At 36.1% G+C, this 16,764-nt stretch overlaps 1 protein-coding gene across 6 annotated transcripts in view; it reads left to right on the top strand.

Moving 5' to 3' along the window:
• PRELID2 (PRELI domain containing 2) overlaps nucleotides 1–16,764 on the top strand; it is a 107,320-nt gene that overhangs the window by 52,490 nt on the left and 38,066 nt on the right. For 4 of the 6 annotated variants that reach the window (XM_087924485.1, XM_026696413.2, XM_026696414.2 and 1 more), the window contains exon 7: nucleotides 95–3,109. The exons of the other annotated variants lie outside the window; for them this stretch is intronic. In XM_087924485.1, coding sequence (XP_087780611.1) covers nucleotides 95–118 — 24 coding nt within the window. In that variant the 3' untranslated portion in view covers nucleotides 119–3,109. Of the gene's footprint in view, nucleotides 1–94; nucleotides 3,110–16,764 lie in introns of those variants that run through there. 6 annotated transcript variants of the gene reach the window in all.

The raw sequence follows: 16,764 nt of genomic DNA, 5'->3' as shown, positions 1-16,764 counted from the left end.
TCAATTCATGGGCTCTAGGAAAGAAAGCAAATGACTCTTGACTGCTTTGTAGTTAATATTTTTATAAGATATTTATTTCTGTTTTTTTTTCCAGGAACTAAAGTCTCTGTATATCTAAGTTAATACATAGGACTACATCCTTACTTCCAACCTTACATTTTACTGAAGTTAACCCTGTGGGTTGTTTTAATGAAGAAGAAAAGATTGTTGAAAAGAAGAGAAAGATTTGCAGTCTCCCATAAGTAGCATACATGGAATTACATAATTTAAACAGAATGTGCTCCAGAATGACCAGGGAGAAAGAAATATTATTTTGAAAAATGCACCACTGTGTACTTGTTCTCTGATTTCAAAGATGTAAATATAAGAAATCATCCATTTGAAAAATAACTCCCAGATCATCAGTTCTAAGAAAACGCTTACTATCCAAGAGGAATAAGCTTTTTCTGTATTTTAATATGCATAATTTTTCTTGACAGAATATATTTCATGGAAATTGAGAGAATTGAGAAATGATGTGAATTTATACTATATGATCACATAAAGACTATTTAAGAATAAGAACTTAGCTTTTTTTAAAAAATATTCATTCTGCTACAGTACAAAATGGTAAACATACACAAATGCTACAGTATTAATATATTTTGGATTGCCAATATAACCCTTAAAATGTGAACCATTGCAAAACATTACAAGGTACCTAAATTTGTAAATACTTAGGGTTTTTAATAGCATCTATCTGAATACAGAATGGCAAACTATTTTTGTATTGTAAAACTTGTTCACTGATAGTGTTTCATTAGTTCACTTTCATTAGTTCACTAGTACAGTTGGATGAAATTGAAAATTAACTTGAGGAGTCCTATTACAATTAAACGGTCTGTTTGAAGTGTGAAATGTATTTGATAAAAGTACATAGAGGTCAAGGTTATAAGATTCTAATCGATCTTAAAATTCCTTGTAGACTAGTGAGGATATCAGGCTTGTGATAAGCATTGACATATCTACATATATTCTACGTATTTTCCCCACTACTGGTACACCAAGTAACTAAAGTACCAAGAGGTAGTCCATCTAGAACCAGCAAATTAATTGCATCAAATAAACTATCAACATAAAATAGATGTTTGGGTGATGCTTAGATAAATATTTGAGTTTCAAATTACTTAAGTTTTTATTAAATAAAATTATGTTCTGGAGAAATATTGTTTCAACATCCAGCTTTCCAATCTGCAATTTTATGATAAAGATTGCTGGAGTGAATTTACATTTACCAAGCACAGCAGTTCCACTGGGTCATTTTTAATTTCTTTCAGCAATGAGATGGCCTAACCATTTGAATAGCTGTTGGACATCTGGCTAATGGACCCAAAAAGTCTGCCAATCGCTTGCTGTTTCCCTACACCTTTTTCTCTCTTTAAATAAGCATGTTGAAAGCAGGATGGATGTTCCTAGCAATATGAATATTAAGCAACAGTGAAGACAACCCTTTTTTCCTGCTGTGTTTAAATTTTGCCCTCATTTTTCCATATGTGAACAAAACATTCACATAGAGAGAAAGCAAAAAGATGAAAATGAATGCACATTGTAATTGTTACAAAGGCCGGATTGGTATATGAAGGTTGCTCTTACAGTTTATTGAAATGCTGAAAACCAACAAAATTCCCACCTAAAAATACACATATCAATATAATATTATCTTAGAACATAATAGAAGTAGTGTTGAACCCTCAGGGAAGTTAAGAATCATTTTGTTAGATGAATGTAAAAATGCATCATTGAATCAAAAGATTTTTATGTTATCGTTTTACAATTATGGTAATTTATCAGTTAGCAGGTGCTTCATAAATAGAAAGATGTGTATCATCCAGTGCTAGAAGGGCTAATGGACTGTATTAAAAGAAGTATTGTGTCAAAATGTTTGAAGTTATTATTCCCCTCAATCTATCACACCTGGAACATAGTGAATGATTATGGGTACTGCATTTCCAGAAAGATTGACAAGTTAGAATAAGTTCAGAGGAGGGCAAGACAATTGATATAGAGACATGACATGCCCTGGGAGGACAGGCTGAAAGAATTTGGGATGATCAGATTGGAGAAAAAACTGAAAGAAGATGTCTCGGGATTCAAGTGTGCCATAGAGCAACTATTTTAATTGCCATGGAAACCAGGTCCAGAAATAATAGCCAACGAACAATAAATAACTACATACAAATGATGGGTATAAATGTGGGAGTCTGGATGGGAAACAGCAGGCTTCAACTGAACCTGTTAAGGCTAAGTGGTTTTGGGTTTTAGGGCCTTCTGGATCTGGACTTTAATACTGGAGCTTCGCCACCCCAATCAGATCTGGTGTACAATTTTGGTGTGCTACTGAACTCATAACTCCTGCTCATAGAGCAGGTGCCAATTGTGGTAGGAGGGACTTTATGCTAGTTGCGTCCTGGATTATGAGGCTCTGCTTGCAGTTACCCATGCTCAGGTCACCTTCCAAATGGACAGTTGGAATGTACTTATATAAGGCTCCTCTTGAACAGCATCCAGAAGCTTAAACTGCTGGAAAAGGGAAGTTATGCATGCTCCTAGAATGCTACACATTCAACCTCTGCTCTGTGTGTAACCTTGGTTTCTGGCTTGCTTCCGGTTCAATTCAAGGTGTTCATTTTGATCTTTAAAGCCCTATATGGCATGAGACCAGGTTATTTGAGGGATTACCTTTCCCTGGATACTTCTACCCATCCCATCAGGTGCAGCAAGAGGAGTGTGTGTATAGCTACTATCTGCTGAAGAATTCCATCTAATGATGCCTGAAAGGTGAGCGTTTTCACATAATCTGCTCTTTGGAACATCACTGCCTTCCCCCTCCCTTTCTGTGATGAGATTAGACATGACCCTATTAGCATTTAGGAACTCTGAAAACAATTATTACAGGCTTGGGGATCCCGTGAAATTGTAGCACCGTGTGTGGGATGCTGATTCATTCAACTTCACTTGTTTAATTTTTTAATCTCTATAGATGTTTTAACTGTTTTATTGTACACTGCCTAGAATCGTGTTTGTGAGATGCGTGATTATGTAAATCAAATAAACAAACAAGCTCAACTAACTGGATTTTGTTTTTTCTTCCATTCAGTTGTGCTGATTGTTCCTGCAGTTTTGTTGGCAAAGCCTTTTAGAAGTGGTTTACCATTGCCTTGTTAGGGCTGAGGGAAAGTGACTCCAGAATTCCAGTGTTTTACATAAAAAACTGTTCTCCAGAATTCTATCTAATAATCTCTAGTATAATTCTTGCCAAAGAACAGACTTCTGTTCTTAAGCAGAGTGCTTTCAAGGTTTCATCATCTGCACCTCTATAACTGTCTAGTTTGGTTCTGCAACCCAACAGGACAGACACAGACTTCAGAGGATAATTAGGACTGCAGAAAAAACAATTATTACCAACCTTCCTTCAGTCGAGGACCTGTATACTGCACAAGTCAAAAAGAGGATGTGAAAATATTTACAGACCCCTCACATCCCAGACACAAACTGTTTCAGCTTCTTCCCTCAAAACAATGCTATAGAGCACTGCACACCAGAACAACTAGAAACAAGAACAGTTTTTCCCTGAAAACTATTACTCTGCTAAACAATTCCCTCAACACTGTTCAGCTATTTACAAAGTCTGCACTACTATTACTGTTAATCTTCTCATCGCTCCTTATCACCCATCCCCTTCCACTTGTGATTGTAGGACTGTAACTTTGTTGCTTGTATCCTTACGATTTATATTGACAGTTTCCTAGTATGATTTGATTGCTTATTGTACCCTCTGACTATCATTAAGTATTGTACCTTATGATTCTTGACTCCTGATGAATGTATCTTTTCTTTTATGTATACTGAGAGTATTTGCACCAAGACAAATTCCTTGTGTGTCCAATCACACTTGGTCAATAAGGAATTCTATCTATCTTTCACACCATAGACAAAACCCCAACTCCTGGGCCAACTATGCTGACTAAAGGTTCACTATCTATTAGTAGTGCTCTAATTGTAGCATCTAACTTAATATAGGGTAATTGTATCTGCTAAATCTTACAGATTGGTTGCAATAAGAGTCTTAGGCTAGAGTTTCATCATCTTGTAATAGACCATTCAGTATTTGAAATAGTTTATTTTACTGTGTTTGATATGCTCTTTTGCTAGCCCATTAGAATAAGCTGAAATGTGGTCTCTCACCTTTGTTTAATCATAGGATAGTCAATATCAACTTAATCTTCAACTCTTCAGATTACCAAGGAACTAGCAGCTGTTTGTCTTAGTTAATACTGACTTCCAGGATGGGTGATGGTGGATCTAAGTCTGAGCAAGTGAGGATCTGCCGATAATGAAGGCTCTATATAATATTCCCCATGTATAAATAACTTTCCTGCTCAACAGGACAAAAGAACATAAAATAATACTCTATAATATAACAGATAATCAGAGTTGGAAGGGACCTTGTAGGTCATCTAGTCCAACCCCCCTGCCCAAGTGGCAAACCCTACACCATTTCTGACATATGGCAGTCCAATCTCTTCTTGAAAGTATCAAGTGATGACGCTCCCACAACTTTTGAAGGCAAGCTGTTCCATTGGTTGATTGTTCTCACTGTAGGAATATAGGAAGATGCAGAGAGACAGTCCACTTCCATTTAAGTAACCAGGCCAGAAATGAAATCATGAATAATTTCTGACAGGGAAACATCAAAATAGATACTGTACTTAAAACAACCAGCTGGGAGGATTTTGACAGTTCCCAAAATTGCCTGTGCTAGATCGGATAAGTTTATTATGCACCAATGTGTTTTTAAAAAAGTTACAGAAAAATTAAGCAATTTACATGGCAGCCTGTATTATTTAGAATCCAGAAGAGATTGAATAGGATAACTGATTACAGTACTGGAATCTTGTTGGAGATAATACAGATTTGATTTCTGTTTGTTTAATTGTTCCATAATAGTTGCACTTTTGTGAGCATTCTTATTTGGCATTTTTAAATCTCTCTGAACTTTTTTGTACTTATTGAAATTGGTTTCTTAATAGTTTTTATTTTATTGTTTCCTTTGTCTCAAAGAGGCTATTAGACGAAATATAAATAGTGAGTAAGACAAATCATATTAAGCTGGAATCTTTCTGACTAGAGATAAGAGTTTACTATTTGACTTTTTGGTTATTGTAAAGATATTCTCTTTAAAAGAAATATATTGCCTAGTTAGTTGATACCATTATGCTATTGATGTTTTAGACTTCAAAGAACTCCAGGCTGCCTTTCATAAATAATTCCCAACACCCCTTTTTTCAATCCTTTCTCCAAGTGGATACGTCATGTTTGAAAAGAATGACCTTTTGCTGTCTGAAGGTAATACCAACAAACAGCTTTTCTAAGGCCCACCTACCCATCACAATCATCTCAAAATATCCTCTGTGTAGCGGCTTCTGTGCATTCTGCCTCTTGAGAGGGATGGCTATCAAATCAGTTTGTCAGAACAAAGATTTAAGGAATTGAGATCTTCCTCAGGGTAGATGTTACTATTGTAGTGAGCCTCAGTTGTATGGTATGTGACTCCATGAGGTGAGTTGAACATGTTACGTGTACCCATAATAGTCTGAGCTTGGAAATCGCAGGAGTGCCAACACACTATCAAAATCAGTATCAAAAATGATTTAACAGTTGAAGAGGATGGTTAATTATATGCTTATTTGCAGTTTAATCCTGGGCTTAAACTTAAATGCTTGGGTATCTTTGTAGAATATAACATTCAATTATTTTAAATTCAAAATAACAATGTTTTAGCACCTGGGATATCTGAATGGAACTGTATTCAATAATTTGGTCATGCAAACACAATATTTGCTCTGTTCTTGAAACTAAAATTAGCATCCTCAATGGCACAGATATTAAACTGAAATAATAGTTCATAAACTTAATTCTCAATTCAAATCATTTTCAGTATATTTACATTAGTAATATTCATTTATTGTAGAGCTTGCTTCCCAGTTTATGTTTGCTGAAAATCAATTATAAAAGGAATGGAATAATAAATGGAATAAGAAATATTTTTATATCTATTTCTCTAATAATAGATGTGCAATTTGATTTTAAAATCCTTCGTAATATTCATAATGTTTGCCCTTCAATTAATCTATTGATATTCTATAAACTACTTTTCTGTGTAACACCCATAAAATTGACACGTCAAACTGAATTCTAAAATGAGTTGTTTAGAAATTATAGGCAAACAGCATAAAAAAATGACTCCTTAGCAAATATTTTGAGGAATAATAAGCTGGTCATAATTTTAATTCCTGAAGGTCATAGACTAGAATATATTAGAATCTTAGAATTTATAAGTTGAAGGATTCTCACAATTTTTCTTGTTAAGCCTTCTGTTCATAGCTAATATCCACTAAACCAGGAGTGTCAAACTTGAGGCCCATGGCCCGAATCTGGCCAGAGATGTGGTCGGATCCAGCCTGTGGGGTCATCCTGGTCTACCCAATGTGAAGAAGAAAGATCAGGCCAGTGTGGCTTTGGCCTGGTCTACTCAATGCAAAGAGGAAACATGCCAGTAGTTTAAGGAGTGGCATCAAACTAGCCACGCCCACCCAGTTGGCCACACCTACTCAGTCGGCTACACCCAGCACCTCCACCCCGAGGTCAACCATAGCCCTGATGCGGTCCTCAATGAAATTGAGTTTGACACTCCTGCACTGAACCATCTCCCACTAATGTTCATCTCCAATGAGACATTTATTATAGTTTTAGGCTGACTGTTTCACTGTTTAATAGCTCTTAATATCTGATTTCTTGTAATATTCAGCCTGATTTTTTTCTTTTAGTTACTGATTGCCTGCCCCTTTTTTGTTTTGTTTTGGAAAAAAATGGGCCTGTGTTTTAGAAAATAGTTTTTTTAAAAAAAAATTTGTAGTCTGCTACCATACCTCTCCTTAGTCTTCTGTTTGCATGATACTGATGATGTACTATCATGCTCAGCTTCTTTCATTTTTTTAGGCCCTCTATTGTGGTAACTGTTTGATCCAATGTTCACTTCTCCATGTCTCTTTTAAGATAAAATTGTTTGAACTTGGACACAGAATTTCAAGCGAATTACTGCCAATAGAGAATGCAACAAAAATATTTTCTATGATCTAGAAGCAATGCTTTTGTTACAGCAATCCAAATTGTTACTGAACTATTTAGCTCCAGCATCATACTTCTTGGTCACACTTATGTGGTGACCGATTACAAGTACTAGTCAATCGCCACATATGTGTGTCCGAGAAGTGTGATGCTGGAGCTAAATAAGCCAGTACTTACAGCTACTAGCACTTTTACTCAGACACCATATTCTCCCTTACAGTTTCCCAGGCCAGGTATATTCAATAGTGTGCCAGAGCTAGCTCTTTCTGACTCAAGAGTGCTGATTGTTAGATTTTCATAATAGATTAAGAATGGGTATAGAACCTCCATCCCACCCATGTCAGATATCATCCAAAAGTTTGACCCAAATTGTTTTTTTCAAGAGGCAACTGGACTTTCTGGTTTTTCTTTAAAGATGCTTCGCTTCTCCTCCAAGAAGCTTCTTCTTTGGACAACCAGGACCTGGATGATTGAGAATCTCCATAGACAAAAGTCTGACCAGTGCCATTTCTTTCCCATGCCTGAGTCTGAATCTTTACTGAAAAGGCTCCAGATCATCTTTATCCAGGGCCACTGAAATTATTTTCTACTATTTCAGTCACATTCTCCCAAAAGGGAGGTTAGATACTAGATGAAAACTACCTGGTGTAGTGGGGTCACTGATGACTTCTTGAACCAAGGTTTCGTTTAGAGATAATGAAACAAACTCCCCAATTGGAAGAATTTACATCCATTTGAACTCATTCAGATCATCTTAACAAGCCAGGAGAGCATGGATCTAAAGTGATGATAGCTGAGCTCACAATCCTAAGGTGCAAAAAGCTGTCTCTCATTTGTGTCTGATTAGAGATCTAAGGCTTTGATTAATCTTGGTTAGCTTACATTGCACTTTGCTTTTCCAAAACTTCTGCTGGCACCAGTTTGTATTCTTCAACCATCTCTTCCTCAAACATGCAACAACACACACGGAGCTATTAGGGTCCAACTCTTTGTACTTTGTTCCTAAGCCTCCTGGAGGGGTTGCCTTGAAACAATCATAGAGTCACATTGCTTTGTTCTTACTAGCATCCTTGAATTAAAGTAAAAGGCATGGGGTTTTTTTGTGTTTTTTTGGTGCTGCTTTATCTTTACAAAATTAGATTCAGCAGAAAGGTGGAAATGAAAAAGCTTTTAACCTTTGGAGACCATCGGTGATCTTTGTCCATTTGCATTAGTGTGGTGACATTCAAACAGGAAAATGCCATATTTGGAAGACTCCTGCTGCTGCCTACTCTATCACTGTTTCTATTCAGTGATCATGAAACCTAATGGCAACCCATGAAAAGCTGTCTCAAGGAGCAATAGCTTGTTTTAGTTTTCCATTTATTTATTTATTTATGAGCAAAGAGCTCAGTTTGTGGCAAATTGCTCTCAGGACAGCAGCTACTGTATAGAACAAATAAGACGTGACTGTGTGCATTTTCTGCAAATGAAGGGTGGGACCTATAGCCCTCCAGACTATCTTGGGATTCCAACTCTCCTCATCCCAACCCTCATTGACAATGCTTGGAGATGATCAGAGCTGTAATCTAACAATGTAAGAGGAGAGCTGAGCCAGGTGAGGCCAGCAACCAGAGGGGGTGCCAGACAACCCAGAAGCTTACAGAGAACATCCAATCTTGACAAATGAGCAAGCCAGCAACCAGAGGGGGCAGTAGAGACACCAGGAGACTGCAGAGGAGATTCAATCCAGGTGAAACCCAGAGGGAGCACCAGACACACCACGGGGCTTCAGAGAAGAGCCGATCCTTGTAAGTGAGCAAGCCAGTAAATAAATATTAAATTATCAATCATACTAAAAAAAAAAAAAAACATTCCTCCCTAAAAAGTCTCTTAGTTGCAAAGCTTTCCGAGAGAAGGAAATATCAATAAAATTAAGAATATTGATTTACACATACCCACATTTAACTGTTTTTTGTGGTCAAAGGCTAAATTATGTCCATTAAAATTAAATTGTCTTTAGGCCAATATGGTTTCATTGCAACTACTCCAGGCAATGGTCACCCTTAAGAAAACAAAATCCTTTCATCTTGCTCCTTAAAAAAACCAAAACCATTATTTGTTTTTTTTAAGATATGTTTTTTGTTTGAAAAGTAAAATTTTGTTAGTGTCTGACAACACAATCCAACATCTATTTTTCTCAGGATTATCAAATTAGTGAAATTGAGATTGAGAGAAGAGAGATACCTTCTTTTCAAGTAAATGTTATATTTTGTTTATTCTAAATAAACAAATCTACTACATATGTGTGTTATTTAGTACTGCAGCAGTCACTTGGAAAATGATTAGGAAGAAGTTTTTGAAATCTTGCTAATGACCAATACATAAGTTTGGGAAAAAGAGACTTAGTCTCATTTAATATTCTACCTCTTAAGCAACCTCTTAATCTAATTTAATCAAATAGATGAGGGGCAGGGAGTGTTTCAGACTCAGACAGATGACTGAAGAATCTTGAGCTGCTTATTCATTAAAGCAGGAAAAAAAATCTGCCTCAGGAATGTGTTGCACTCACACTTACATGAGGCCCAGATAATTTCCTACTGATTTTTAAAATCATTTTTAAATCATTTTTTTTCAGATGATATGGGTGGAATAAGTGGGAAAAGCAGATTTTATTTTGATAACCATGTTGCATTTTTTTTTCTTCCTAGCTTTTCCCCACAAATTCAGGATCCACTCTTTTCAGATCAGCTAAATGTTGGTCCATTGGTTGTGACTGAAATTGACCAACTCGCTTGTTATGTGAGCCTGACATCATGGGCTGAGAAAGAGATTGGCTCAAAGTCACCAAGATGGCTTTGATGCCTAAGGCGGGATTGGAACTCAGACTCCTGGTTTCTAGCCTGGTGCTTAACCACTACACCAAACTGGTTCTCCAACAAATGCATTGCATCCTACAAAAAAGCACTGTACAACTCAGTAAGATACTTTGGACCAGCTTATGTTAAACTTTAAGGGAAGAATATCAAAATTGTTTTTAGTGATCATTTTGTATTTTGTAATTTGAAGAGGTCCTCTGCCCAGTTCTCAAATTTCTCACCAGATGTAGTAAGAAATGTTAAAACATTTATTTCTTTGGAATTGGTATTGTCCCTGTTTACCACCTAAAATCTTAATACTAAAAATCTCATTTCAGGAAAGATGGAATTGGGCCATTCAAAATTTCTGGGCAAATAAATTTACATTTTGAGTGGGGTGTAAATTTTAGGAGTATATTTACTGAAGTTTCTTACATTGGCAATAATTTTTTTCAGAATTCTTCAGTGCCCCATCCTGGGAAAGGCATATATGTAAAGACATATTGTCCCCAAATTGTGAACCTGCCAGCTCATTTTGCTGTTAGAACTAGAATAGATTACAGTAGAAGAGAAGATGGCAGGGACCTTGGAGGTCTTCTAGTCCAGCCCCCTGTTCAAGCAAGAGAACCTATACCATTTTAGATAAGTGACTGTCTAGATCATGGCTATCAAACTTGCAGTGTCATATTGCCATCACGTGACATTTCACGATGTTTTTTCCCTTTGTGGAGCTGGGATGGGTGTGGCCTGTGTGTGATGCATCTGGCCTGGGGGCCACTAATTTGACACCCCTGGTCTAGACTCTTCTTAAAAACCTCCAGTGATGGAGTGCTCACAATTTCTGCAGGCAAACTATTCCACTGGTTAATTGTCCTCACTGTTAGGAAATTTCTCTTTAATTCCAGGTTGCTTCTTTCTTTGGTTAGTTTCTAACCATTGTTTCTGGTCCTACCCTCTGGTGTTTTAGAGAATAATTTTACCCCCTCTTCTTTGTAGCAGTCCCTCGAATACTGGAATACTGTTAATATACTAACTTCTGAGTTTCTGAGCTATTGTCAATATTAACATCACAACAATTAGTAGATTGCTGCCAAATTACTATTCGAATATAGTCTTCCATACCAAGTGTGCATGTGTGTGCATGCATGATGGCTCAGTGGTTAAGGACATTGAGCTTGTTAGCTGGAAAGCTGAAAGCCTGGGTTTGAGGTGTGAGCACTGCGCAATGCAGTGAACTATTACTTGCCCCAGCTGCTGCCATCTACTTTAAAAGCATGTGGAATGCAAGTAAATGCAAGTGGGAAGATAACAGCGTTCCATGTGACTCAGCATATAGTCATGCTGGCAGCATAACTACAGAAGTGTCTTCAGACAACACTGGCTCCCTTGGTTAAGAAACAGACATGAGCACCATTCCCTAGAGTCAAACACAACTGGACAGGAGAAACCTTTATCTTTATAATTTTCCATAGAGTAGAAAGATGATGAAGAATCTTAGCAGGTTTCTATTGGATAAAACTCAAAACAGACCTATTCGACAGACAAGAGCCCACTTTAGGAAATGTTTGATGGCAATAAAAAGCAGTTTATTTTTTTCTTATTGTTTTCTGCTTCTAGTACTTCAAGATAATGTCTAGTGATGACACCATTAAAGCCAACCTCTTCAACACATTCTTTGGCTCAGTATTTGTAAACAGCAATGGATCATGCCCAGTATTTCGTTGTCAAACCACAGACAACTACAGTGATCTAATACATATTGATTTTACAGAAGACAATGTTGAAAAAGCACTATGCAATCTAAAACCACCTCTATCTATTGGACCAGACAGAATATGTGCCCACTTCTTTAAAAAGCTATCCACTGCCATAGCCGAACCTCTAAGCATAATCTTTGAAAAATCTTTCAGGACCAGCTCCTTGCCAAAACTATGCTCACAAGCCACGGTCATCCCCATCTTCAAAAAGGAAGACCCCAGCCTAGTTGAAAATTACAGACCAATCTCTTTATGCTGCATCACCTGTAAAGTCATGGAATCAATTATTAACCAATCCTTTATCCTCCACTTAGATACAAACAACGTACGCTCTGATAAACGATTTGGTTTCAGAAAAAAACTATCCTGCAATCTGCAACTCTCAAAAAACATATGGACTACACAACTCAATCAGGGCAAAGCAATAGATGCAATCTACATAGACTTCTGTTAAAGCCTTTGATTCAGTGGTACACGACAAATTACTCCTAAAACTAAAATCTTATGGTATCTCTGGACACCTGCATAACTGGATAGAAGCATTCCTGTCAATCAGACAACAAGTGGTCAAAATTGGGAGCGTCCTATCAAATTCTGTACCTGTCAACAGTGGTGTCCCCCAAGGCAGTGTTCTAGGACCAACTCTCTTCATACTCTACATAAATGATCTCTGTGATCATATTAAGAGCAACTGCGTCCTCTTCACTGACGATGTAAAGCAATTCAACACCACAGACAATACTGCTACCCTTCAAAAAGACCTCAACTATGTATCAAAATGGTCAAACAAATGGCAACTTCAAATCTCAACGAACAAATGCTCTGTCTTAAATATTGGCAAAAAAAATATCAGAAAATAAAATACAGGCTGAATAGTCAAGACCTTGTTGATGATCCAAGGATCATGGAGTACTCACCTCTAATAACCTAAGTGCTAGAGCCCACTGTAACTACATAGCCAAAAAGGCATTAAGAGTTGTTAACCTAATCTTACATAGCTTTTTCTCTGGTAATATTACACTACTAACTAGAAAATACAAAACATTTGCTAGACCAATATTTGAATACAGCTCAACAGTCTGGAACCCACATTATGTATCTGATATTAACATAGTTGAGAAAGTCCAGAAATATTTCACAAGAAGAGTTCTCCACTCCTCTACTCATTGCAGAATACTTTATGCCACCAGACTCGAAATTCTAGACCTAGAAAATCTAGAACTACGCCGCCTTCAGTCTGATCTAAGTATAGTATATAAAATCATACATTGCAATGTCCTACCTGTCAATGAATACTTCAGCTTCAACCATAACAATATAAGAGCAAACAATAGATACAAACTCAAGGTTAATCGCACCAAACTTGATTGCAGGAAGTACGACTTCAGTAACAGAGTGGTCAATGTGAATACTCTACCTGACTCTGTGGTTTCTTCCCCAAACCCCAAAAACTTTAACCGTAGACTTTCTACTATTGACCTCACCCCTTTCCTAAGAGGTCTGTAGGGGGCGTGCATAAGCGCACCAATGTGTCTATTGTCCATGTCCTATTGTTTCTTTTATTTTTCTTATATGTATCCATGTATTCATAACTATGTTTTTAATTATACCTATTATCTTGTAAGCAATTGACAAACCAAATAAATAAATACATAAAATAAATAGTGAGTTTGAGTGACATATTATGAAACTATTAAGCTTAGATCCACAGATTAGTAAGGAGGAATTTTGTGATACCTATTGTGAACATTCGTAAATGTCTATGGAGATTCTTACTCATCCGGATCATGGTTGTCCCAAAGGTGCTTTTTCACGAGGCAACTGGACTTTCTGTTTTTCTTTGAAGATGTTTCGCTTCTCATCCAAGAAGAAGTGAATTCACTTCTTGAAGAAGTGAAATGTCTTCAAACAAAAAATAGAAAGTCCAGTTGCCTCTTGAAAAAGCACCATTGAGACTATTGTGAACACAAAAAATGATTAACTGAACTCATTTGTGTTCTATTAAAGAGAATAAACATTTCTTGTCTGGGAAATAATCACCATTTTCACAGTTGAAAGTGACAGCATTTATTTTCTATTCTGGCATTATTTAGTCAGAGCAAGTGACAGTACAAATCATATTTAGCAACAATCCAATTTAAAGCTACATTTCTACACTATTATACCTTTAAAATCTTCCCCAATCGAGTTATTAACCTTTTGCATTAAAAGTATTTAATAAATCTTCCTCTTTATAAGTGCACTTGATTTCTGACACTTTTCTGATGTATCTATCTCTTTTTCTCCATTTAATATTTCATGGGAGAAAAACATCGATATTATTTTTCAAAATGTGGTTTTCCAAATTCAGCTGCATGTAAAGTAATGTATTTCTATCTCAATTACTGCTTGCTAAATTCAGTTTTGGCTTGATGTGGAATGGGCTAAGCTAATGGATTTTGGACACCTGAATCTGCTCCCACATTCATCTATGTCAATTCCTGAAATTTGCCTCTCAAATCTTCTCTGCTGTTTCTCCAAACAGCAGTGACCATAAGACACTTCTCCATAGAGGTGTCTGTAGCAATGGCCACTGGAATCAAAACACCAGGGAATTGTTCCTCTTCCCCCTTTTTAAAATTTGTTCCATAGACTGCATGTATAAAACAGGAACAATTTCCCTGTGTAAAAGACAATCTTAGAAATTGTAGTGAATCAGAAGACCACATCTAATCCTAGAATCTTCTCTTCAAAGTCAGAGATACGCTCTGATCTGATTGGAGAATGCATCTATGGCTCTTAATACCCTTTTCCAAAGACCAGACACTGCAGCCCAAGTTAACTTCATTACTTTTTGAAAACACCTGCCATTGTTTCTTTTTTGAGCTTAGTGTCTGAAATGACAATGTTTTCTAGATTGTCAGAACAGATGGTGAAAAAGTATTAGGAAAATTAGCCAAATCCATTAATACCATACAGATGTCTTTGTTCTATTATGATGTATTTTTGTAAAAACTAGATGACATTGAACAAAATGTGTTGGGTTTTTTTAAATGTTTCCCTTTAAAGCTGAAAAACACTTTCAATACTTTATGAGATTTCTCAAACTTGGCATTGTTTTACATGTCAGGAATCTTTGATTTGGACACTGATAGGCCATACTTAAAACAATACACAAAAAATATGCCACAACAGAAGGCCATTTCTATAGGAAAACTATAGAAATAGCCTTCTGTTGTGGCATATTTTTTTCTTCTTCTTCTTCTTCTTCTTCTTCTTCTTCTTCTTCTTCTTCTTCTTCTTCTTCTTCTTCTTCTTCTTCTTCTTCTTCTTCTTCTTCTTCTTCTTCTTCTTCTTCTTCTTCTTCTTCTTCTTCTTCTTCTTCTTCTTCTTCTTCTTCTTCTTCTTCTTCTTCTTCTTCTTTATATACTTTATTCATTAAACATGAAACTCAGTCAACTGAACATTCAAAAATGATACAAAAATGTATCACAAATGTGAATGAGTGATACAGGTTGCTGCCAGCATCTTAGGTATCAACCAAGTATCTTCTTAAAATATACGATGTTCTGAGTAGTTCAGTTTTTTGCAGTACTGCTGGTGTTATTGCAGGAAGCTGCAACTTCTTGATGTGTTTTGTAAAATTCTTGGACATGGTACCAAGTGCCCCAATCACAATGGGTATTATTATTGTTATTGTTGTTGTTTAATTAAGGCAACAGAGTAAGAACCATTATTTCAAATTTGTGTCTTCTGAATTGGACACACCCAATTCAGCTATGGATTCCAGCAGTGACCTGTCCAATGTTTATAAATCAGTGTTTATATTTTTACTGTTCAGTCCTTATAAAATGATTGTTAGAACAGGTCTCCTCTTGTTTCATTCCTTACTGCCCACTTGAGTTTATCTTGTCCAACTTTTAATTGCATTTCAGACATTAGTCTCTTCATATAATGGGCCTCACAGGCAATCAATTGATCTTCAGAAGACTACTTGTGTTATTATTCTTAGCAATTAATGGTCCAAATGAAAAAAAGCTCATTCTACCAGCAAAGGTGGAAGATCCACTCATTTTAGGGCAAAAAAAGAGAAAAGGATATGACTATTGTATCTGCAATCTATGTATGGATACTGGATAGAGGAGCACTTTTTTTTTGCATCATCATGAAAGATAAGCTATTTCCAAAATATGTCCTTAAATATGCACTTAAGAAATCATAAAAAGATGTTCATGCACAATGTCTCCATACACAAGGAAGGGTTTGCAACACAGTATATATCTATAGCATCCTGATCTATCTTATTTATCCAGTCTCTATTTTTGTAGTTGATTTGAGGATGGACCTTTAAAATACACCAAAAGAAAATAGGTTTTTCCCAATTTCAGAAAGAAATTTGTTTTAATATTTGAAGTAAACGCATTTAATAAGGACAGTTGCATGAACAGGCTAGTAAGTAGGGTAAAGTTAGGTAAAGATAGTCAGTTTGATGTAGTGTTTTATGCTATTCAACTAAAAAATGGGAAATCATGAGTTTTAGTCCTTTTGGCTTCCAATCCACCTTACAAGAGCATTGTGTGCACTGCTTTGAATTGTACAAATTAATGGTGGTATAGAATCTAATAAATAATAATTAGATTTATAGACAGGCAGGCAGATGCTAAATGGCAGCTCTTAGAGTTCATAGAAAAAACTGGCTTAAATATAATTTTAAACTAATAAAGCAATTAGAGAGTTCCTGATTTATCAGAGATTTGAACTGATTGCCAATTAGATTATGCTGTTGCTAGCACCTATTTTTTGTCCTTTATAATTGCATAATATAATTGTGCTTCTTAAAAGTGGATATGTCTCTATAAACTTTCCCCTTAATTAATTCTTTGAACTTTATTTTCCCTGTCACTAACATTTAACTTAACTATAGATTATGAATCTTTGGCTCTCATAATCACTTTTGAAAGAGACCAGTTAAGCTCTCTTAAAATATTTTGCACTAACAGCATTACATGCTACAATGTTCTTCT

Source organism: Pseudonaja textilis, chromosome 2 (genome assembly GCF_049901715.1).
Source record: "Pseudonaja textilis isolate UNSWEBS1 chromosome 2, rPseTex1.2, whole genome shotgun sequence".
In the NCBI taxonomy this organism is placed as follows: domain Eukaryota; kingdom Metazoa; phylum Chordata; class Lepidosauria; order Squamata; family Elapidae; genus Pseudonaja; species Pseudonaja textilis.
Note: the sequence above shows the minus strand (reverse complement) of the source record. Positions and strands in the feature narration are given on the sequence as shown.